The 23,670-nt window shown below is 41.6% G+C and overlaps 1 protein-coding gene across 3 annotated transcripts in view; it reads left to right on the top strand.

Moving 5' to 3' along the window:
• Positions 1-11,505, top strand: part of FBN2 (fibrillin 2) — a 234,378-nt gene extending 222,873 nt beyond the window's left edge. For all 3 annotated transcript variants that reach the window (XM_036410158.1, XM_036410160.2, XM_036410159.2), the window contains 4 exons: positions 1,652-1,771; positions 6,874-7,105; positions 8,890-9,061; positions 10,889-11,505. In XM_036410158.1, the coding sequence (XP_036266051.1) occupies positions 1,652-1,771; positions 6,874-7,105; positions 8,890-9,061; positions 10,889-11,263 (899 nt within the window). In that variant the 3' untranslated portion in view covers positions 11,264-11,505. The remainder of the gene's footprint in view (positions 1-1,651; positions 1,772-6,873; positions 7,106-8,889; positions 9,062-10,888) is intronic.
• Positions 11,506-23,670: the final 12,165 nt, after the last annotated feature.

Genomic DNA, 23,670 nt, shown 5'->3' with positions numbered 1-23,670 from the left:
AATATTTATCCAGCCGAAACCGGTTTGGCTCAGCGGCAGAGCGTCGGTCTGTGGACTGAAAGGTCCCAGGTTCAATTCCGGGCAAGGGCATGTACATTGGTTGTGGGCACATCCCCTATGTGCAAGAGGCAGCTGGTCGATGTTTCTCTCTCATCGATGTTTCTAGCTCTCTATCTCTCTCCCTTCCTCTCTGTAAGAAAATCAATAAAATTCATTTAAAAAATATATATATATATATCCATCCAGAGATTAAGAGACTATATACAACACCTTTATATTTTATATATAATATTGCAATTTGTGTTTTATTTATTTTAGTGGCCCTCTATTCTTAGAAATATAAGATTATGGAGAGATTAACTGGGGAATTTATATGCATATATGCATAGCACATGGGCACGAAAAATAGTGTGGTGAAGTTTTGGGAGGGGTAGGTGTTGGAATGGAGGGGGTCAGTGGGGGAAAATAAAAGGAGGGCCATCTGTAATACTTTCAACAATAATGATAAATTTTAAAAGGAAAGAAATAAATTATTATAAATTCTAGAAATGTACTCAAAGTGTTTAAGATATACTTTATAAGTATTATAGGGCTTTTATATATGTATCTAATTTGCCACAAGAAAAATTTAGTTTTAAATTTTTCTATTTTAATATTTTACAGTTGAAGTCGTTGAGACTTTGAAAGTATTCTAAACATACAGCTGCTTGCCACGTGTGAGTTCAGCTTGTGACTATCCACATAAGATACCATTTATTAATTATCCATATAAATTTGTTACATACACATCAAACATGCCAATTTTATTTCACTCTTTATGGGTAGATTTCAAAGCCTCATTGTCATTCCAAAAGAGTATGCGCGTATGAACAAAGAAATTATTCCATATGTGTAATAATACCACATCGTATCTAAATATAACATTCTTAATACTTCAAATTTGCCTCTAATTAATCTTGAATGTTAATAAAAATTTCTTCGTGTAAAACAATTATACTTTTTTTTAATGTTTTTATTGATTTCAGAGAGGAAGGGAACAGGAGAGAAAGATAGAAACATCCATGATGAGAATCATGATTGGCTACTTCCTGCATGGCCCCTCCTGGGGATGAGCCTGCAACCCAGGCATGTGCCTTGACCGGGAATTGAACTGTGACCTCCTAGTTCATAGATCTATGCTCAACCACTGAGCCACACTGGCAGGCAAAACAGTTATATGTTTTAGGTATCTCTTTAGTGCTTGTATCTTCCTGAAAATGAAGATCACAGTCAATCCCTTCCTTTTGAATCTACTAGATAAATAATGCAAATGTGTTTATATCATTTACCAAATAGATCATACCATCTGCAAGTTAATCCATCCAAAATGCACAGCGTTTGTGGTTGCTGTGGTTGAGTTGATGAAATTAAATGTTATTTAGAGTATTGATGTGGTGTGGTCTGGTGGATGGTATAAGAATAAAGTCTTATCTCAGAAACATTCTTTGTACCACCACTGGCTATTAACCATATGACTTGGAAAAATCACAGCCTTTCTTTGTGTCTTATATATTTGTTCCCCTGATAATGGCTAACCTAGGCTGTGTTTGGAGTGCGTTTGAGGATGGTAGAAAAAAGTTACATGAAGATATTTCTGGGCTTGTTTTTGCAGATGTTGATGAATGTGATGGAAACCACAGGTGCCAGCATGGCTGCCAGAACATCCTGGGGGGCTACAGGTGTGGCTGTCCTCAAGGGTACATTCAGCATTACCAGTGGAATCAGTGTGTTGGTGAGCACGCACTTCTTACATAGCATCTGCTTTTCTGACCTTAAAGCATCTTTAAGTGAAATGATCAAATAATAAGGGCTGCTGTTTCTATGAAGGCTTTGAATCCTAGAACTTAAAAAACAGTGCTTAGGAGTGACCCATTATTCTAGTCTTTATATTTATGTATATTTGAAAATACTAACAATGAGAGTATGGTTTTTAAGTACCTGAACAGTAATGCAACTGGAGCTTTTATGAAAATTTTAATGTTCTGCTAGATCTTAGTCTACGTTTCTGAAGAATGTTTCGAGAATCATCATTTTCATTTGCCAAGGTCAGGGGCTTTTTATCCCCCTCAGACAAATCTAAAGGAATTCAGATCAACTTAATGAGGATCATCCATCTGAGCTGTCCAGTTATATAGATGTAATGAAGGAGCTGAATTGTTTTAAGGTAGAAATAGTACCTAGTTACAGCAAAGTCCATTAAAACACTCCAGAAGTGTTTGTAAAATCAAATTAGTAGGCACTCTGCTCCATTTCTTGTGTTGTTAATAGTCGTGGAAACTCTCCTCTTAAGAAGAGTTGATCAAAGAGAATACCGTTCTCTGAGTAACCAGCTAACTTGCCCCACCTAACTTCTTAGTTCCATTTGAATGCACTTCATAGACATACCACCCAGTACTCTGTGGCATTAGATGCTAGCATAACGGAGCAGAAAGGAGGGCAGTGGTCCTGCAGGGAAATGGCAGGGTGCTTCCTGTTTCTCTGTAGTGATTTCAGTTACCCCACATGTACTTCAGATAGTTACTTGGCTTGAGCTACTCGTTCAGTTAATCTGATTTTATCCTTTATGGTCTTCTCACAAGAAATTTCAAATGACAGTTTAGAGAATTAAGAAAAGAAAAAAAAAGATAAATTTCAAAGGAGAAGAACCAACTCTGAAAGTCACAACTATTCCATGGCCATGTGCCAGGTCACACCACGAATACATCCTCCTGGCAAGAAATGCAAACACTATGAATGATCAAGAGGTTAAGGACAAAGTTTTAAAGGATATCAAAATGATGAGTTAGGCTGTCAACCAAAATAATCTCACAAGTGTTTTTCTCTTTACAGAAAAAATAAAACAAAATATGTTGCAAAAGTCCTTATGCCCTGATATCTTGATTCATAAACAGAGGCACAGTGTAAGCTCACTGTTCAGAATAGAGAGAATGGTACTTTGTTACATAGCTATTAACACAGCGTAAAACAATTTTACTATATTGTGTTGTTCATACCATATGATGTCCAATACTTTATTTAGTAAATAAAATGGACTTCTTGGTTAATTCTATGAAACTAAATGCAAAAAAAAAATGATTCTCTAATATTTCATGTGTCAGCTTATATAGAATTCTTTTTACAGCAGTCATAAATAGAAATAGGATTATGTGTGGAGTATGAACTCAATTTCCAAGTTTTTAAGTTTCCTGAGGTTTCTGTCTGTAAACATCTAGTGCAAATATAGCTACAGAAACTTTTACTAAATCTGGTCTGACTTAAATCAGGACTGTGTAGGATATGCCAGACCCCGTTGTGGTGTCTCCTGGAGTGAGCACCTCAGGAAGGCAGTCACCCCAGGACATCTCACAATGGAGAACAGCCAGCAGCCCATGTGCCTTCTAATCGGGAGGGACCCTCTGCACAGAAGGATAAATGTTTTCAAAGATGAGTCCAAAACTAAAGACACACAGCAGATATCCACAACTCTAAGTGTTCTTTTGTGAGCTTGCTCTGCTAAAATGGCACCTGTAAACAGCAGGTTCCTGACTGAGCAAGAGGCAACAGACATTTATTTGAAAGGTTCTAGATTTTTCTGTGCAGGACTGAGGGACCCAGCTGGTCTCTAATAAAATTGCAGACTTTCTTGCCTTGAATCCACATAACACAGTTGGAATTTTAACTGAAATACATAACAAGAATAGAATTACACAGCCCATCAGGAACTAATAAAAGCAACAATAATTATGACAAAATGCAAATTAAAAGGCACAAATCATTTTTATTTGGCACTATGTGTGTGAATATCTTCATTCATCTGACTGAAGAGATAGAGAATGAGGTCTTTTCAGATAGATTTATCTGGGATCTCCTGGTAAAGGAAAAAAATTGCTAGTTAATGCATCCAATTATTTAAATACTGTTAAATTGAAAACCTACAGTGTTGTTAAAACTACTTTCAATTTGAGAACAACAGCAGTTCTTGCCCCGGCTGGTTGGACATTTTTATGTGCACTCAGAGGTTACTGGTCGATTCAGATCAGGGCATATGCTGGAGTTGCAGGCTTGATTTCCAGTAGGGGATGTGCAGGAGGTAGTTGATTCATGATTTGCTCTCACATTAATATTTCTCTCTCTCTCCCCCTCTCCCTTCCTTTCTCTCTAAAAATCTGTATAAAAGGAATCAAGGGAGGGAAGCAGGGAGGAGGGAGGGAGGGAGGGAGGGAGGAGAGTTCTTTGTGTTAATGTTGACAACAGCTTTTAATTCAAAGGAATAATTTGGAAAGTTTCCAGCCAGTTCCCACAGGACATTTATCCCATTCTGGTGCATAGATTATACAGATGTAGGTAATATTCTCAAATATTTGCAAGCATTACAATTATTCAGAACTGAAAATAAGTGAATATTATTAACATTTGCATATGAAGAAAAAGTATGTCTTAATATAATATATGAAGCTTTTAGTTATTTAGTGTTAGTAACTTCCAGTTGCTTCTGTACCCTTTCAAAATAATTTGAACATAGCTTGATGAGGCTTGAGTCAACTCAAAATATTTCTCACACAGGAACACATTTTAAAAGTCAGATTACGTAAGTCTATAAAATTATACTATGATGTACATTTATAGCATATAAACATGAAGTATATAATGGTGCTTCCAAAAACATTATATATTTAAATTTTTTTCTTGCCATTGGTATGTTAAAATGAAATTTATTCGATTATTCAGTTTTTCCTGGTACATTTTCTACTTAACACAATGTCCAATACTATATTCATAGAAAGATCATTTTGTTAAACTGTAACCTAATTTACATACTCCATTAGGAGAGAAATGGTGCATATAAATGCCTGATTTAATTATAAAATCAAAGGAGCCTTTGTGGCAGTTATATTTATGTCACAGGTAGCTTCATTATTATGAATTTATTTATATATTTCCCCTCCATGAAATGAAGGCTAAGAATTGGTACATATTAGGTAATCATAGCAGATTTTATATCCAGTGATTAAGAATTATACATTTGGCGGTCTGATTTAATTCTGAAACTATAATCATGATACAAAAATGTACCTAATAACATCTACCCTCTCAGTAACCTCTGTGCCGTACTTAATGGAGTTTAATTTCCTGTCTGAGAGGCCTCTTCGCTGAGCCGCCATCTGCGTCTTCCATAACCTGCCTGAGCCATGCCGCTCTGCCCTTCCCTCTGCCTGGTGTGTTCCAGGCGCACACTCTCTTGTAAATGGGCTCATTTCCCCACGTGGCCTGAAGCATGTACTTACCACATAGTCAGTAAACAGACACACTGTGCTCCACTGGAGTCACAAGAATCCGAAAGAACCTCCCACAGGGCAGATGTGACTTGTGCCCAGGGAGAAATTTTAACTATAATAAACTCCGAAGGAGTGCAGCCATGTGCTCTATACCAGCCAGACAGTTGGGAGCTAAGTTAAGTAGTAGTCTCCAAATTTAAAAGCACACTCTTTGGATTTGTAAAAATGATAAATGTAACTGAAGGTATAACAGAATCATCCCGCTGTCAGGCATTTAAAGTATTAATGCCAGTCATTAAGCCAGGAAAGTCGGTGTCAGCTGATGCTGGATGCAGACAGTCCCAGAAGGCACAGCCTGCACCTGGGGGGGTTCTGACGGAGGTAAATGTTGATTGTTGGTTCAATAGGCCCAATTAAATAATATTTGTTTCAAGTATTTTCACTTAGGGTATTTAGATTTCTATAAGTTTTCTCCATCTACAATATAATGAAGGCTTTGGGAATTGCTGGGAGAATGGCATAAATACAGATACAGATGGAGCTGTTTTAACACGGAGATACAATTCACATAACCATAAAATTCATCTTTTTGAAGTGTACAGTTCCTGGGTTTTAGTATGTTCTCACAAGAGTATGCCACCAGCACCACCAAAGCATTTTCAGCTCCCCGAAGAGTTCATCCCCCATAGTATGGTCCTTCATTTCAGGCTCCCACAGGCCTCACCATGAGTACTCTGCTGTCCCTGAGAATCCGTCCGTCTGAGGTGTGGCCTGGTGAACTATCCTGCTGCTAAGAGAATAGACGAGTGATGCTGTAGGCAAACTGCAAATACCTGTCCAAAGCGTTGCCAGCAGATTCATAAACAGCACAAGTAGTATATGAAAGTGCCGAGTAATTTCCTAGCTGATTTGGCTCAGTGGATAGAGCATCCGCCCACGGACAGAAGAGTGCCTGGTTCAGTTCCAGTCAAGGGCACATACCTTGGTTGCAGGCTCGATCCAGTGCGGGAGGCAACCAATCAATGTGTCTCACATCGATGTTTCTCTCTGTCTCTCCCCTTCTCTTCCCTATCTCTCAAAGTCAATAGCCTTGGATAAGGAATAACAACAACAACAACAAAAAAAAGTGTTAGCCAAAACTGGTTTGGCTCAGTGGAAAGAGCGTTGGCCTGAGGACTGAGGGTCCCAGGTTTGATTCCGGTCAAGGGCATGTACCTTGGTTGCAGGCACATCCTCAGTAGTGGATGTGCGGGAGGCAGCTGATCTATGTCTGTCTCATTGATGTTTCTAACTCTCTATCCCTCTCCCTTCCTCTCTGTGAAAAATCAATAAAATATATATATATTTTTAAGTGTTAAACAAGGTTTTTTACAGCCATAATTTAGGAGGATTTGTTGGATTTTGGCTTTTTATTATTTTATTTTCACATACTTTGAAAGTCAGCTATCAGACTGAATGTTTTTTAAGTGCTGTTGTAGACTTCTTTCTACTGTGAAATCATAGGTACTGTGAGACTCAGACCCTCCTCTGTGTCCCCGCCACCTTCCCCAGGTCACATTTTCTTACCTTTTGTTCATAGACGAGAATGAATGCTCCAATCCAAATGCCTGTGGCTCCGCTTCCTGCTACAACACCCTGGGGAGTTACAAGTGCGCCTGCCCCTCCGGGTTCTCCTTTGACCAGTTCTCCAGTGCCTGCCACGACGTGAATGAGTGCTCATCCTCCAAGAACCCATGCAATTACGGCTGCTCCAACACGGAGGGCGGCTACCTCTGTGGCTGCCCGCCCGGGTACTACAGAGTGGGACAGGGGTAAGGCCATCATCCTCCGCACACAGGAGAGCGAGGGCGGTCCAACTCAGGTTTCCTCTCTGAGCTCAGGCATTCAAGCTGCCTGGCACTTCAAGGAAGTGAATGGTGATTAGAAGCTCAAGAGGCAAAAGCATTAGTCACTTAGGACATAGGAGGGAGAAGCACTAAGAAGGCATATGGGTTGTATCCATGTTGCAGGATTACCTCCCATGTGATGTGTATAAGAATTGAATTTGTAAACAAAGAGCACTTTCTTGCCCCGCATAAAGGTCTGAAGTGATTCAGTCGGGTCCCTCAAGGCCAGAGACTAGCAGATATTCTAAAATGCAGCTTGCACGTTGCTGTAGACACCTGGGTTGTGAGGCACAAGTGGAAATGGCTTCTCTTGGATTTTTCTATGAATTTTCTATAAGCCACAGGCGCCGGCCTAGTGGCTCCTGAGGAAGGAGTGTGTTCCTCTCTTTGTTCATCAGACTTTATATTATTGCCCATGGGAGACCTGCCTCATTGGTGTGGCCCTGCTCAGCGCCAGGCTGGCTCCACGGGCTGCGTTTCCTCCAGCCAATCACATGTTCCCCAGGGCAACCTCTCAAGCCCTGTGGGCTGGGGCTGAGGTGCTGGCCACCTGCCCCCTTCCACCAAGGCAGCCTGTGCTCAGCAGCACGGACGGTGGGAGCTGAGGAGTCGCTCAGGTCCTCTTCCTCAGAAATAGCAGAATAAGAGACAGGCACTGAGGGGGGTGGACTCATCTGTCCACCATTGTTACATCATAATGCTTGGAACAAAAGGCGTTGTCTAGACATGGACTCTCACTAACTCAAATAAGACTTGAGAAATCTCAGTCATTACAGCAGAGAGCCTTGTTCTGAGCAGGACTTAGTACTCCCTTGGAACTTCATACTCTGCTTTTGCTTTCCCCAGTTAACTGCACTCAAGTGCTACATCCAACTGGGATTAAAAATTGGCGATGCCACTAAAGGAAATGAAAACATTAATCTGAAAAGATACAGGTACCTCTGTGCTCATTGCGTCACTATTTACAATAGCCAAAAAATATGGAAACAACCTAGATGTTCATTGATAAAAAAGATGTGGTACACATATACAGTGGAACATTATGCAGAACAAAATATTGCCGTATGTGACTACATGAATGGACCTAGTGGGTATTATGTTAAGTAAGAGAAGTCAGAGAAAGAAAATAAATGTGTGTTTTCATTCATATGTGAAATCTAAACAACAAAACAGACTCACAGAAATGGAGACCAAAGGATGGTTGCCAAAGGGAGGGAGACGGGGGGGGGGGGGGGGGGGGGGGGGGATTGCTGAAAAGGGTGAATAAGAATATAGTCAATAATATTATGGTAAGTTTGTATGATGACTGATTACTTCTAGAATTAATGGGGTGGTCACATTGTAAGGTATGCAAATGCTGAATCACTATATTGTACACCTGAGGCTAATATAACTAGTATAAATTTTTATACCAACTATGCTTAAGTTTGAAAGGTGTATTAAAGAAAAACATTGGGGGAACTAAGAACTCACTCTCAGAATTTTTCTGTTCAAAATAAGGGAAAATCTTGTGTATAAAGTGTTAAAGAAAAGAGCTACAGAGACTATTAGGTTTTTATTTGAGCTTACATTTTGCTTTGTTGGTGTGTTTTTTTTGTGTGTGTGTGTGTGTTGTTGTTTTTCCTGAAAAGTCTTTGCTCTACCACTGGAAAGCTATAGCCAAAGTTAAGGATAAAATCTAACAATCCCTTGCTTCTTGTTGCAAATAGCCACTGTGTCTCAGGAATGGGGTTTAACAAAGGGCAGTACCTGCCGATGGACGCAGAGGTGGATGAGGAAAACGCTCTGTCCCCGGAAGCCTGCTATGAGTGCAAAATCAACGGCTACGCCAGGAAAGACGGCCGGCAGAAGAGAAGCGTCCAGGAGCCCGGACCCTCCGCTGTGAGTGAACCCCGCTTTTGTTTTGTATCAGATGTTATCCACATGGAGTCACCTTTGTGTATATTATGCAGTAAACCTTTATGTAGATTTCAGGCTCAGTGAAGCTAGAACTTTAATGGCTAAATTAATGGACTCAACATGGCAGAGACAAGTAAATGAAATAAGTTGATTTTTAGCTCAAAACACAAAGGCGGGAAGTGGGAAAAGACTTTAATGTTCACCGTTTCAGTCATATGTTTTCCTTTTTGATTTATCAATAAGCCAAAGGGAATTAAGATGCCCGCCTAGAAATACCTATGTGAAATGATATAAAAAATTACTTTAAATGTGCCCAGTTCTGTTTTATGCATTTGTAGTAAAGTAGGCTGTTTTTCATTTTCTTAACTACTGTTAAGCCAAGTAGATCTCATATTTTGTGGCATTTGTAAGTTAGATGTTCCTCCCATGAAAGGATATCTCCAAGTAACTCGTAGTTTGTAAAGAACTGAAGATCTGCATTGCCTGCTGCTGGGGTTTGCTGGCCATACATGGCCTTTAGCATTTGAGGGGCGGGCCACAGACTGCCTGGTTCTGACTATGTCCCCTGGCCCTCCCCCCTGATACACATGTTACATGGGCATGTTTACCTAACCTCTCTCTGTCTCAACTGTTTCCCCTATAAAATGGGAATAAAAATACTGCTGAAGGGTGATGGGAGGGTTAATTGAGTGATCCTGTGCTTAGAATGGTACCTGGCATGTATATTACACTTGTTCAGTGGATCTCACTCATCATATCTAGAAATGTTGATGATTTTCCCTAAGATTAGGTATAGCACCACCCCTTTCAGTTAACATTACTGAGAAATTCCTCCACCAGAAACAGCTACCCGGCTGTGTGAACTGGGCAACTTGCTTCAGTTTTCTGGTTCTCAGAAACTTTATTTATCTATAAAATGAGATTTTTCTAGCCAAAAGGTCTATGATTCTACTTTATAATAATAAGTAGGCGAGTGTTACATCTACCTTAAATAGACTAAGGTACCTCACTGATTAAATATGATGGTTGAGATTGTCAGCAAAACCAGAAATTCTCTCTGTGAAACCTTCCCAATGTGGGACTTGGTATGCGAGTCTGTCTGAACACTGATGGACACTCAGGGCCATTACAGCCAACAGGAGCTCAATCAAAGATTTGCTTGTTGATTGTTTATTTTTGTTTCATTATTTATTTTACTAAGATACGTTCTTAAACCTCCCATCCCTCTGATCAAGTGGGACTTGGTTTATCTGGTCCCTGCCCCACTGGCTTTTACCAGAGCCCGATTCAAATCTGAGCCCTGAGGACTGCAGTTCCTTCCCTATGCACCAGGGGCTCCAAGCAAAATTGCTCTTGCACTCTGCTTGTGTGTTCTGGGCCTTACAAACCAAGCCAAGCCTTCGGAGTGCAGATTCCTCTAGAGATAGTCCTTGCTAATGGATGATAGCTGCACTTCTTTAGACCCCAGGGGTAAAAAAAAAAAAAAAGGCAATTCTAAATTATCTTTATTATTAAGAAACATGGTATTCCATAAACTCGTCAGAAAAACTTGAAATGTGAATGCTGTCTGTAAGCTCAGCCCTGTAACTTCACCTGGTTAAGGCCCAGAGCTTTACACGACGCATCCTGTGGAATGGACCTTCGCTTCCAGCCCACGTGAAGCTCAGTCGCCTCCTTCCCAAGCACTCCTCCTCAGGAAAGTGCAGGAAGGGGAGCAATAGGCTGTTGCTGTGGCTACAGCCCCAGCAGCCTGGGCCCCCTCCTGTGCTGCAGATGCTCCTCCCACATCGTTTCCTGCTTTTTCTTCAGGTTGAAAAGATCAGCCTGGAGAGTGTGGACATGGACAGCCCCATGAGAATGAAGTTCAACCTCTCTGGCCTTGGCTCCAAGGAGCACATCCTGGAACTCATGCCCGCCATCGAGCCCCTCAACAACCACATCCGCTATGTCATCTCCCAAGGGAATGACGACGGCATCTTCCGCATCCACCAAAGGAACGGGCTCAGCTACTTGCACACGGCCAAGAGGAAGCCGGTGCCTGGCACGTACACACTGGAAATCACGAGCATCCCTCTCTACAAGAAGAAGGAGCTTAAGAAACTGGAAGACAGCAATGAGGATGACTACCTCCTAGGGGAACTCGGGGAGGCTCTCAGAATGAGGCTGCAGATTCAGCTCTATTAACACTTGCAGACTTGGTTCCAGGCTCAAATCCCTGCACAGCCAGCCTTCAGAAGCCTTTGAGAATCAATGACTAATTTTAAGGAGGAAAAAAAAGACAACTTTTGTTTCTTTCCTCCCTGTCTCAGCTTCAGAATGTTGACCCTCACAAGGTGGGATAACTTAGACTGGTGTGGCCAAAGGTTTGAGTACAAAGGCAACCGTGGTTACTGTATTTTTTATATAACTTCACTTTAAAATATATTTTTAAAAAAACCAAAAACCTAAATGTTCAAGAGATCAGCATATGGCACTAAATGCACAAAAATAATGTGAGCTTTTTTTTTCCTGTTAGCAGTCTGTAACACTTGGGTATTTTGCTATAGTTGCTAATTAAAAAAAAATATAGATGTTTATTTATTTTTAATGCAGTAATATATGGAGAAATGAACAAACTATGTAAACAAAAAGGGAAACTCACTTGTTTTTCTTTAGATTTATAAATTTGAGCTATTTCTTTTAGAGGTGCTTTTTAAAAATTCAGTAGATTCAAGAGATGTTTCCTTTGGTTTTCTGCCAGTCGTCCAACTGGTACACATCTGATTATCTTAAAGAAAGCCTCTTGGAGCTGAATGGGCAGTGTAATCAATAATTTAAAAGGCGGAAGTGTCATTAGCTCCTTTCCGAAGGAGATCAAAGCCAGAGCAGCTCACTGTGACGATATTTCACATCACCAGACACACCAGGCAATGAAGATGAAGCACAACACTGTAGCAAAATACCTTGACTGCTTGTGAGACCAGTAGCGTTGCAGGCCAAACCGTACTGTATTTCCTTCTCCTAACCTCAAGGAAGCACATGTGCTCCCCACAACACCTCATTCGTACCCAGGGTGTGCTGCGTACTTGTGGTACTCAGGCAGCTGAAGAACTGCCGTTCCTTTGAAAAGGAACACCTGGCGTTCTGTAGTGTTTGGTGCTGTCTTAGATTAATGGTGCATTTGTTATGTTCAAGCTATTTCAGGATTGCCATATGTGCAAACAAATCATGCAGTACAGCCAAGGAATATATGTTGTTGTTTTTTTAAATCCATTTTTTTTTTAGAATTTTCATTAATACTGTAGTTATACACCATATGCCTCGTTTTATCATAGCCTATTGTGTATGAAAGATGTTGTACAATGAATTGATTTTTAGTTTGCTTTAGTCATTTAAAAAGATATTGTACCGGAATGTGCTATAATAAGAGTACTGTCTCCCATGTTCTTCTCAACCCAAGAACCTGTCTCTGGACCAGTGACCAAACCTCATATGTGAAATGGCCAAAGCTCATGCAGGCTCTGGGTTGTTCCTCTCACACCTGTGCTGACCAAAGATTAGTCACCAGTTATATCCAGTTTGGGGTTCTTTTGTTTTGTTTTAATAACTAAAAAAGAAAAAAAGAAAGAAACAGTGTAAATTTGTAATCAAGTGTTTGTGAGGAAAAAACTTATGGTTTGGGGTCTTGTTTGTTTTTGTAGGTCTTTGTATCAGATATGACACTTTTCTTGCAATAAAGCTTATTTTGGGGTAGTTCTCTGATTGAGAGTTTTATGGGACTGTGACCCCTGTTGTTTTTGTGGGAGTGCCCAGGATCTTGGCTTTATGGGGACCTGTAAGAAAGAAAGTACCAGAAGGCAAGTGAGGCCCATTTATAGGAAGACAAGGGAAGGTTGTCAAATGTGGGACACATCCGAGTTAGCAGCAGTGTTCAACCGACCAGTGCCACTTACAGTCGCATTCACATAGAAGGACACAATCAGGGCAGGTAGCTGTTCACTTCCAAGCAGAGTCGAAGCCTCCTACGACCTACCTTCTAAGACTCAGAATTTCTCCCCTTCATCCTCACATGCGCTTTGAGTGCCATTGTGTTAAAGCACCTTCAACCACCTGTGGGGAGGTCAAACATTCTCTCAGACAGCCTTTCTCTTCTGGCTGTTCCTGAACTGGAGTTGTTAAGCAAAAGTACATGTGCATACAGCAGGCCCAAAGGTATCTTCACCCGAACCATCCCAAGTGTCCTGTTTCTTCCAGTATTTCCCACTTTTCCTCAGCGGAGAAGTGGCTAGAGGTGACATGTTACTTATCACAAACTCTCCTCTGACTCACTGTTAAAATGAGTACAGAAACATCTTGGAAGTTAATCCGATATCAGGTTTGAGAATTTGTGCGGTTAAATTTTTCCTCTAAAGAATAAGAAAATAAAGGTTATAACTGATCTTAATGCTGTTCTTTGCCAATCAGAAATTAGCTGCGTGGAGCAAGGAAAATACGTATTTGCCTCAGGGCATCCTTTAAAACTTAACATGCAGATTCTGTTTCATCTGGCATCTATTATTGGTACAGCATGAGCTGTAATGTGAAAGTACCTGGAACCAAACTCTAACGCTGAATGTTGAGAGGCAACAGTCCCAGTGTAGCTTCAACTTGCTTTTGAGGCCACTTGAGAATCCACACTATTAGGTGCTTTACACAGAAAATATAAAAGACCCTTAGAGGACTTACACAGATGAATGTACTAGGAAATGACTAGTCCAAGATGCTCCTTCATGGAAGAACCTTCTCAGGCACCTCTGGTAGCACGATTGCAATTCTCGTGGTGTGAGCACTGATGCAGCCACAATTAGTTTGTGTCTCTGTAATTAACTGCTAATGACACTGTGCGTACCATTTTGTCATTCTCATTCAGTGTCTCCTCGGAAATTACCTCAGCTAGGTTACAAAAAACTGCACAAGAGTGAAGTATGATGTAAGCCCTGACATATAAACCAAATCCGATAGATTTTGGATTATTGCTTATTGATAAGCAATAATGTGTTCTTCAGCTGACATGAATTAGCTTTCCACTAATATTTAGGTCTGGAGCTTTTTTTAAATTTGTTTTTGCTGCTTATTTGTGGTAGATGAAACCTAGTCATGTTTTCACATGGGCACTGGAAATAATTCAGGGTAATACATAAGAATTTTATTCAATTCAAACGTGCCCTTTTTCATTATCTAGGAATATCTAACAGAATCATTCATATAATCTGCCCCTTCTCAATATTCTCAGGAGTTTGTTTTGTTTTGCATTCATTGCCTTCTTGGTTCACAGAATAAATGCCAGGGATGGGGAGGGGCAAAAACAACTAAAATTTATAAAGCATCAGTTTACGTGAGTCTACAATTTTTTAGGTTCATATTGTTTAATGCTTCAAGGGAAAATGGGTCAATTCATTTGTTCAATTGAACCCTGAGGAACTTCCAATATTTGGCCACATTTGACCTACAAAATGGCAATTTCATTTGGTTCAATTGAATATAATAGTTTAGAAATATTCACATTTCTCAAGAACAGAGTAAAAATTTCCTTTCTCTTTGAAAGAACCAATTCCATGCTGCTCGTGGCCCATTCTACTCCTAATTTACCGTAGTCCATGGGAGAATATACTTATTTATTCAAACAGCTACTTTCTTTCATGCTCCAAAAACTTTATAAAGAGTCTAACACACATATTTGGGACCTGAAGGGATTATTGGAATCTGTTTAAAGATAAAGGCAAATCCATTGAGAATGGTGAAAATACAGTGTTTAAAAGAGAGAGGGAGGGGCTTTAGGAATCTTTACTTCCAGAGACTGGAAAGATGGTGATTCATGAACACCCCAAAGAACATAAGGGGGACATCGTATTTGCAACTCAGCCAGCCTGAAGTCTCTGGTTTCTTTTATTTTTCAGCATGATTGCTTTCTCAAACAAATACAAAGCCACAATTACCTTCCTTAATAAGGAATATGTGTTTCTAAGCCTAGTTTTCATTGAAAATCCTTTACATGTCCAGAGCAGTGGGTATCCTGAAATACAATGTACAGTTCATTAAAACTTCAGCATTTTAACTTCTGGGGCAGTATCACCTTGCAAGTAAAAGCAAGAGAGTCTGTGGGGGGTGGGGCAGGCTTACTGATTCCCTTGGATCTGCAGCCTGAGAGCCTCTCCACTTTTTCTTTTTAATATGTTTTGTGGTGTGTGTTTTTGTTTGTTTGTTTGTTTAGAGAGAGGAAGTGAGAGGGAGAGATTGAAACATAAATCGTGACCACCATTGATTGGCTGCCTCCTGCACACCCCCAACTAGGGATCAGCCTGCAACCCAGGCATGTGCCCTGACCGGCAATTGCACTGCGACCTCCTGGTTCACAGGCAGACCTCTCCCACTCAGGCTGGGCATCTCCACCCACTTTTGGATGCAGAGTGGGTAGCAGTATTTTCCAGGTGTCCTGGTGGAATGCGCATGGCACTTTTTTCAGTTATGAATACCCAATTAGTTGTCAATAAAAGAGGAGAGAAAAAGGGAACAGCTCAGGCTGTCATGGTGCTAATGTCATTGGGCAGACCTGTATTTGAATCTGTCCCCACGGACAAGCTGTGTGACCTCCTTGAGCCTTGGTTTCTCTTCCAGGCTTATGTTCCCCAACAGTGTGCTTGAGAGGATTGAGTGAGTTAGTACAGGCCACGCTGTCAGCATAGGGCCAGCACAGCCCACAAAGCACTCTTCCTTCTCCCCCTCCGTCACTGTAACCACCAGTAGGAGAATAAGCTCCCATCGTCACACAAAGCTCTTTCCTATGCTTGGCCCTGAAACTGACCCTCTCTCCGAATTGTAGGACCACATTCAGATAAATAGCATCCAGGCCATTTCTCCTGCGTGGTGAGCACCTCCAGGGACTCTGGAAGTCCTGGTATGGTCCTGAGCCTTTACAATCTCCACCCTGCTCATCACTGACTTCAGGTGTGGGCTGGCACCCTGGAAGCCCATGCCACAAACCCAGCCAAGCCCTCACATCCACAGATACACACACACACACACACACACACACACACACACACACACACACCCCGCCAGCAAACCAAACCTGAAGGGGAACACAGACACCTGATCATCCCTTTGGGATGATTTAGTGTCATTGAATGTCAGAGCTAGAAAAGCCTTTAGAAACCAACATATATGGACCAGTGAGGAAACTGAGTCCCAGAGCTATAGCCCAGCTAACTACACTGCTGGTTTCCACCGAGGTGAGACCAGAACCCTGGTGGCCTGGTTGTGGTCCGGTGCCAGTCATATTTCCACTACATGGAAAGCCTATTTGGATCTCTCTTAAACCCTGAGGATATGGGCCAGTTCCCATGGTTTTGGCTCACATTGAATCCAAAAATGTTTTCCAAGCAGGCTTCAAGCTCTGCTTTTGGTTTTGTCTACCCCACCCTCTGTGTAACTGCTCCCAACCGCCTATCGACCAGAGATCCGTGCACACGGGAGAATGCCAAGGCACTGGCTGCCGCAGAGAGGGCCCCCCCTAAACCCTACAGCTCTCTCAACGCACGTTAGAGCTTTGGTTCTCAAAGGGTTAAACGTTTCATTTAAACCAGACCTTCAAAACTTTAAAAACACATACACATTTGTTTTACTGAGAATGCTTAAGGAAAGCACACTGGTTGCTTGTGTTGCTTAATTGTCTTTTTCCCCCCACCCCCTTTTCCTGTGAGCCTAAAAAAGATATTACTACTAGGTTAAATTGGCTTACTTTTGAAATAGCCATGAACCAAGAGCTCACATTAGTCACTCTGTTAGAGCTGCAGATGAAATGTCAGGATGTAGGGTAGACATTTTCCTAAGGAAAACAGGAAAATGCTTTACATGATTTTTAAAGCAAACCATAGGAAAAGTTAATATTAAAAGCCTTCTTCCAGACAACTACTGCTACATATATGAGTCCCACTAATGAAATAGCAGGAGAGGCTGTGAATGGCCAATTCCTGAAAATGTGTCAGAAAAGCAGCCCTTGGCCTGCATAACCTGCCTGTGTTTCCACCCCTGGTGCACCTCCTGCCTCCTGGACTGGGAGAGCCCATTCATGCAGAAGCTGACTCTAACTTTGTGACATGAGAAGACACAATCCAAAGCTGGGCTGCAGACGCTGTTTCTTTTATAGTGTGGTGGATGAGAGAAGAGGCCCAATAACTTCTCTTCTTAGGAGATTACACAGTTCTCCTTTCTGAAACAAGCTGACTACATGAATATTTGTTGGCTATCTATTACCCAATCCTAAAAAGATTTTCTCTGCAAAAACTTACAGTCAACTCAAAGAAACAGGATAACCACATCAAATGATAGAATGGTATATGGTTAAGGACCATAGGGAGTATCTCAGACAAATGGCCCAGATTTTACCTCAGAAAAGGAAGAGGTTATTGAAATGTAGAGCTACTGGATACCCTTGGAGATGGTGGGAGATGAGCTGGATCTTGTACAATGAGGAAGATTGGAAAACAAGGTAGAGAGTAGGAAGGACTTCCTGGAAGATTGAATCGAGTGAAAAAAATGTTGGGACTTGAATGATGGTACCATGGAGTACAAAAAATGTTGGGACTTGGCCCTAGCCAGTTTGGCTCAGTGGATAGAGCATTGGCCTGCGGACTCAAGTGTCCCAGGTTCGATTCTGGTCAAGAGCATGTACCTTGGTTGCGGGCACATCCTCAGTAGGAGGTGTGCAGGAGGCAGCTGAATCGGTGTCTCTTTCATCAATGTTTCTAAATATATCCCTCTCTCTTCCTCTCTGTAAAAAAAACAATAAAATATATTTAAACAAACAAAATTGAATGATGATACCAAGAAGTACAAAAGATAAGCCCAAATTGGTGTTGCTCAGTGATTAGAGCATCGGACTGTGCGCCGAAGGGTCTTTGGTTCGATTCTTAGTCAAGGGTTGAAGGTTTACTCCCTGCCCCTGGTCAGGGCACATGCAGGAGGCACCCAATCGATGTGTCTCTCTCACATTGATGTTTCTCTCTCTCCCCCTTCCCTCTTTTTCACTCTCTCTAAAAAGCAATTGGAAAAATATCCTCAGGTGAGGATTAACAAAATAAGCAAACAAAAAAGACCAAAAGATGATTAGGTTGAGTGGAGCTCAGGTGTGAGGGATCCTAAAATCCAGGCTGAGCCATTTGGACTTTATCCTGTTGTCAATAGCGAATGAGGGGTCATCGGTGTATGGATAAGAGTTGATGAAGAAAAGAGGACCTAAAACCAAGCCCTGAGAGACTCATATCTAGAAATAGAAGAGGAAGAGCTGTCAGCACCTGTGGGGGGGGAGGAAGGGGGGGAGAGAGAGAGAGAGAGAGAGAGAGAGAGAGAGAGAGAGAGAGAGAGAGAGGAGAGAGAGAGAGAGAGAGAGAGAGGAAGTGGAGATGTAATAGTAAAACCAGAAGGGAGAGTGTCAGAATGCCCAGCTAGGAAGGATTTGAGAAAAGTATCATGAGAATTTTTTGCTACCAAAATCCAATCTCCTTTTCTACCCATATGTACTCACCACACCCTCCAATCTTCCTTGCCTCTTTCCCTTTAGTCACTTTGTTACAGTAAGTGACAAAACAAGCCATGTTCATGATCCTTTCCACATGTAGACCTGAGAGGCCGGATGGCAGAGTGGGAGGAGTTGCCTTCGTGGCAAAAAGAATTGGGTTTATATTCTGGCTGCACTGATTTTCTGGGTGATAGTAGTCATGTTCTCAGTTTGTGGCACGTGTACTTTTTTTCACTTCCATCATCCTTTCCCAGTTCTTTCTGTGATAACATACCAATGTTGTTTTAGGTAATGACCCAGTCACCCTGGCACCCAGTCATATTAGGACTTCAAGGATCCCTATTTACCTCCATTCTCTCCCTGGAATTTGAGTTTTGAACAAAATAATACAAGAGCAGATGCCAGCTCTTGCATTCATCTAAATAGTACCCCAATGGAACTGTCAGTCTATTCCTGCAACCTCCATCCCAGAAGCTGATCCGTTCTGCGTCCTTTCTAAGCCTGGTTCTTCAGTCTTTCAAAAGTCTCAGAGCTATCCATGCAATCAGTTCTTTTTATTGTCAGAATTAGTTGTTGCTTGCATCTTAAGTCTAATGTCTACCCTCCTCCTAAGACAATTATGAGGATGAGAGGTATTGCCATTTCCAAGCATGAGGTCTATAGAATACAGGACATGCAGTAGACCAGCATCTGCTATAATGATGTCAAGAAGGACCCCCAAGTTCTCCTCAATCCCACCTCCTGTGCCATCCATTACCATGAATAACTAAGCCAGAATGAAGTTACTCAGGATCGGCTCACTGTTCACAAGATGTTTGCCACTTGGATTCATTATTGTTTGCATCCTCCCATCTCTCTGGTTTGGGAAAGATGGAGTTGGGCATGGCTGCGCTGGGCTCAGTCCCAGGAAGGTAAACCACAGCCAGACTTCTTTGTTTCTGAAGCACACGCTGGAGAAAAAGCGGGGCCTGCTCTCCCAGGAGCAAGTTTCCGACATTTCACGAAGGACCAAGGAAACCTGCAATAAGAACCATTCATGATCTCCGAGGATTATGCCCAAAAGAAGGGTGGAAATAGCACAGCTCAGTAGAAGAGAAATAAATCAAATGCTGTCATTTTATGTCAACCACTTTAATTAATTAAGTTTCTTTCCATGCTGTCATCCTTTGCTTTTCCTGCAATATTCTGCTGAACTGGTCCCCTGGGCTAATTGAGTACATGGATGTGAGGCTCTGTGTAGAATAAATAATTACACAAGACATTTTTTGAAAGAATACATGCATTTGGCCTAACAAAACCAATTCACATCTCCAGGAGTCAGCTCCTCCAATGCCAGTGATGTCAGCAAACTATTTCTCCAGCAACGTGGCAGTTTAATTCTTCACCCTTGTCTCCTTGGCTACACTACACACAAATGGCTTTCAGAATAGGAAGAAAAATGCTTTCTGGTGTCTGTTTTAAATTTGTTTTTATCTACTTTATGTGTCTAACTTTGTCCTTGTATTTATTTTATAGCAAAAACAAAATAGAGGAAAGATATCAACCATGTTCCTGGGAGTTTACATATCTGTAAGTTGCCTTTTGCTGTTGATAATAAAGAGGAAAAAAAAGAGATATGTTTTATAGCATAGAGCTTGTCCATAAACTACAAACATCCTCTTCCCTCACTTCCTTCAAGTCTTTTTCGAGGGCTGATGAAGGGACAGTCAGTGACTGTGAGTGTCCCTCCAGGGTCTCCTACTAGCAGCCATTTCTAAGGCAAGGACTCTGACTGCCTGATCACTCTTCAAAAGAGGAAACTGGAATCACCCGAGGATCGGAAAGCCAGGATGAGCAGTTGTGTTTCCGAGACCCTGGTCCTGACTTCATCAGCTGCCACCTGACAAATCATGCCTCCTAAAATAACTTATTTGCCTGAATGTGAGGCAACTCCAAGTGTAACATAAGCTCCCATTTTCCCAAATGAATCTAAAATTTTAGGAAATGCATAAAATAGTTTTTACTTTCTGTTTATCAATTTAGTTACATACCTACGTAAAAACTGTATCACATCTAAGATAATATATTTACTTAATATATTTTTTCTACACTCACATTTTACAAACCAATTTTATTTCAGTTTATTGCATGCATCTTTGATGTAGGTATGTTCTGAACTTTTCAAATTATTTTAAATAATTTAACACAAATTTCCCAAATTTGCTCTCTCCAGTGTCACTTACTTAAATAGTTTTGAGACACAGCACTTTTCATGAGGCTGTACTACAATCTTTTCCACGCTACTAGTGCTCATTTGCATGGTTTTAGGACAGTTTATTACTTTCATTCATCCTATTGATGTATATTAAAGATCTTTACAAAGAAATCATTCACTATAATGCTTTTTAAAATTATCATTAAAAACCTTTCTCAAAAGATGACCTGAAACTTGCAGTTATGATATCATACTGCAGGAATAATTACTTCTGTGTTAAATTTATCTGCTTCACACAAACACACACACACACACACACACACACACACACATACACACACATCTATCACTTGAACTTTACAATAACCAAAGTTAACAGTGATTGGAGCTATTTCAGGACTAGAGGCCTGGTGCATGAAATCTGTGCCCGGGGAAGGATCTCTAGGCCTGGCTGATGATCAAAGCCAATCGATCAAAGCCTTCCAGCTGCCAGCCAGGGCCTCTCTTCCCCAGCTGCTGGCTGCCAGTGAAGGCATTCCTTCATTCTACGCTACCCCCTGGTGGTCAGCATGCATCATAGCAAGTGATCAAACTCCCAGTCTCCGGGTCAAACTGCTGAGGGGACACTTTGCGTATTAGCCTTTCATATACAGATAAGATAAATTCTCCAAACCTGTACTTTATTCATAATATGGTTATTGGGTAAGAACTCCATAAAATGTGAATATTTTGTAAAATTAACACATTAAGCAACACTGTGCAATATATATTTGGCCAAATACAATATCATAAATTTAACATTTGCATACATTAAAAAGCCAAAACAGTAATTAATGTAATGTTCATATGCATTAAAGAGTTAACAATGAAACAATAATTTCATAATTGGAGCTTATTAATATTATATGTTTAATGGAAAGTTTTTGTTTGTTTGTTTGTTTTGCTAAATTGTTTTTTACCCAATCTTAGAATCTTTGACTTTTTAAAATAACATTTATTTTTAATTTCTGGATACAGAAATGCTTTCTAAAATTCACTACAGAAGATTTGCAAAGTATGAGTTAGGACAGGCAAGCTAATAGCACCCATAAAATGTCCACATCCTAATTCCCAAAACCTGCGAATATGTTACTTTAACCTGGCCCAAAAGGCTTTGCTGATGTGATTAAGGCTAAGGACTGTAAGACGGGGAAATTATCCTGGAACAACTATCCAGGTGGGCCCAATGTAAGCACATGAGTCCTGAAAGCAGAGATTACCTATAAACTCAATGTATATCCCCCCCACTTCCCTCCCCCAGCAAATTCATATGTCCTAATCCTCAACGTGGTGGTGTTAGGACATAGGGTCTTTAAGAGATGACAGGTCATGAGAGTGGAGCCCTCGTGTATGGGATTCGGCCCTTACCAACCAGGCCCCAAAGAGCTTCCTCATTCCCTACCTCCGCATGAGGACATAGCACAAAGACAGCTGCCTCCGAACCAGGAAGCAGGGCCTCACTGACACCTTGATCTGGGACTCCCCAGCCTCTAGAACGGTGAGAGATAGTTTTGATTTTTTATAAGCCACACAGCCTATGGTATTTGGTTACAGCAGCCTGAACCGACTAAAATAGTACCTTTCTGGTTGTGATCAGAGAGCGATGTGAAGACAGAAGGATCAGAGAAAAGCACTTGAAAAGGATGCAGCCCATCACTGTGTGCTTTGAAGATAGGTAACAGGGGCATTATTCGTTTCCGAGAGCTGCTGTACAAAATGCTGCAAGCTGTGTGGCTTAAAATAACACAAATGTACTGCTTCACAGTTCTGGGGCCTAGAAGTCTGACATCAAGGTGTCAGCGGGGCCATGCTCCCTTTGAAATCGGCAGGGCAGGGTCCTTCCTTGCTTCTTCCTGGCATCTGGTGCTTTACCAGAAACCCTGGGCATTCCTTCGCTCGCAGCTGCAGCGCTCCGTCTCTGCCTCCTCCGTCACAGGCCTTTCTCCGCACCTGTGTTATCTCTGCGCTCCTTCTCCTCTCCTTATAAAGGCTCCCATAGTACTGGATTAAAGGACCACTCTCCTCCAGGATGACCTCATTCTAAATTACACCTACAGTCATGTGTGACTTAATGATGCAAGCACATTCTGAGAAATGTGTCCCCAGGCGATTTCATCATTATGCAAACATCATCATGCACGTAGGGCAAGCCCAGCACGGTAACTGTAGGGGCTGCGCTTTCCTGAGGCGGGCAGTGCAGTAGGTCTGTTTGCACCAGCACTGCCACGAACACGTGCACGCCCGGCAGCTGGCTTTTCCCTTTGGGAATGGTGGTGCCCGAATGAGCTTGGAATGTTTTGACTGCGGAGGCATCCACTTCAAAGCCTGCCGTCTGGAACCAGCACAAAGCCGGGAGCTGGGCTGGGTAAAGAGCGAGGCCCCCCTCCACCCAGGCGCCTTTGCTTTAGAGGTCTTAGTTGAGTTTGATCCTTTGGTCTATTATTTGCTTTTATCTCTTCCCATTCTTCAAATTCCCGCTCTTATGTTTTAAATTCATCATTCAAGAGTGGTCCCACAAAACCCTAGACCCCTACCCTGGACCCCCATAAAAGCAGGACCCTCAACTTCGCCCCAGAGCGGAATCTATCTTTCTCTCTCTCCCTCTCTCTCTCTCTCTCTCTCCCTCCCTCCCTCCCTCTCTCTCTCTCTCTCTCTCTCTCTCTCTCTCTCTCTCTCTCTCTCTCTCGTAATAACCCCCCCTTTTTTTTCAAAGTTTCCTAATGGTTATCGCTGGAAGGGCATCTTGCAATCACATTAGCCTGCTTTCATCTATACATAAGATAAATTCTCCAAACCTGTACTTTATAATACAGTGGTGCCTCG

The sequence above is a fragment of the Pipistrellus kuhlii genome, unplaced genomic scaffold, assembly GCF_014108245.1.
Source record: "Pipistrellus kuhlii isolate mPipKuh1 unplaced genomic scaffold, mPipKuh1.p scaffold_m20_p_4, whole genome shotgun sequence".
Lineage (NCBI taxonomy): Eukaryota > Metazoa > Chordata > Mammalia > Chiroptera > Vespertilionidae > Pipistrellus > Pipistrellus kuhlii.
Note: the sequence above shows the minus strand (reverse complement) of the source record. Positions and strands in the feature narration are given on the sequence as shown.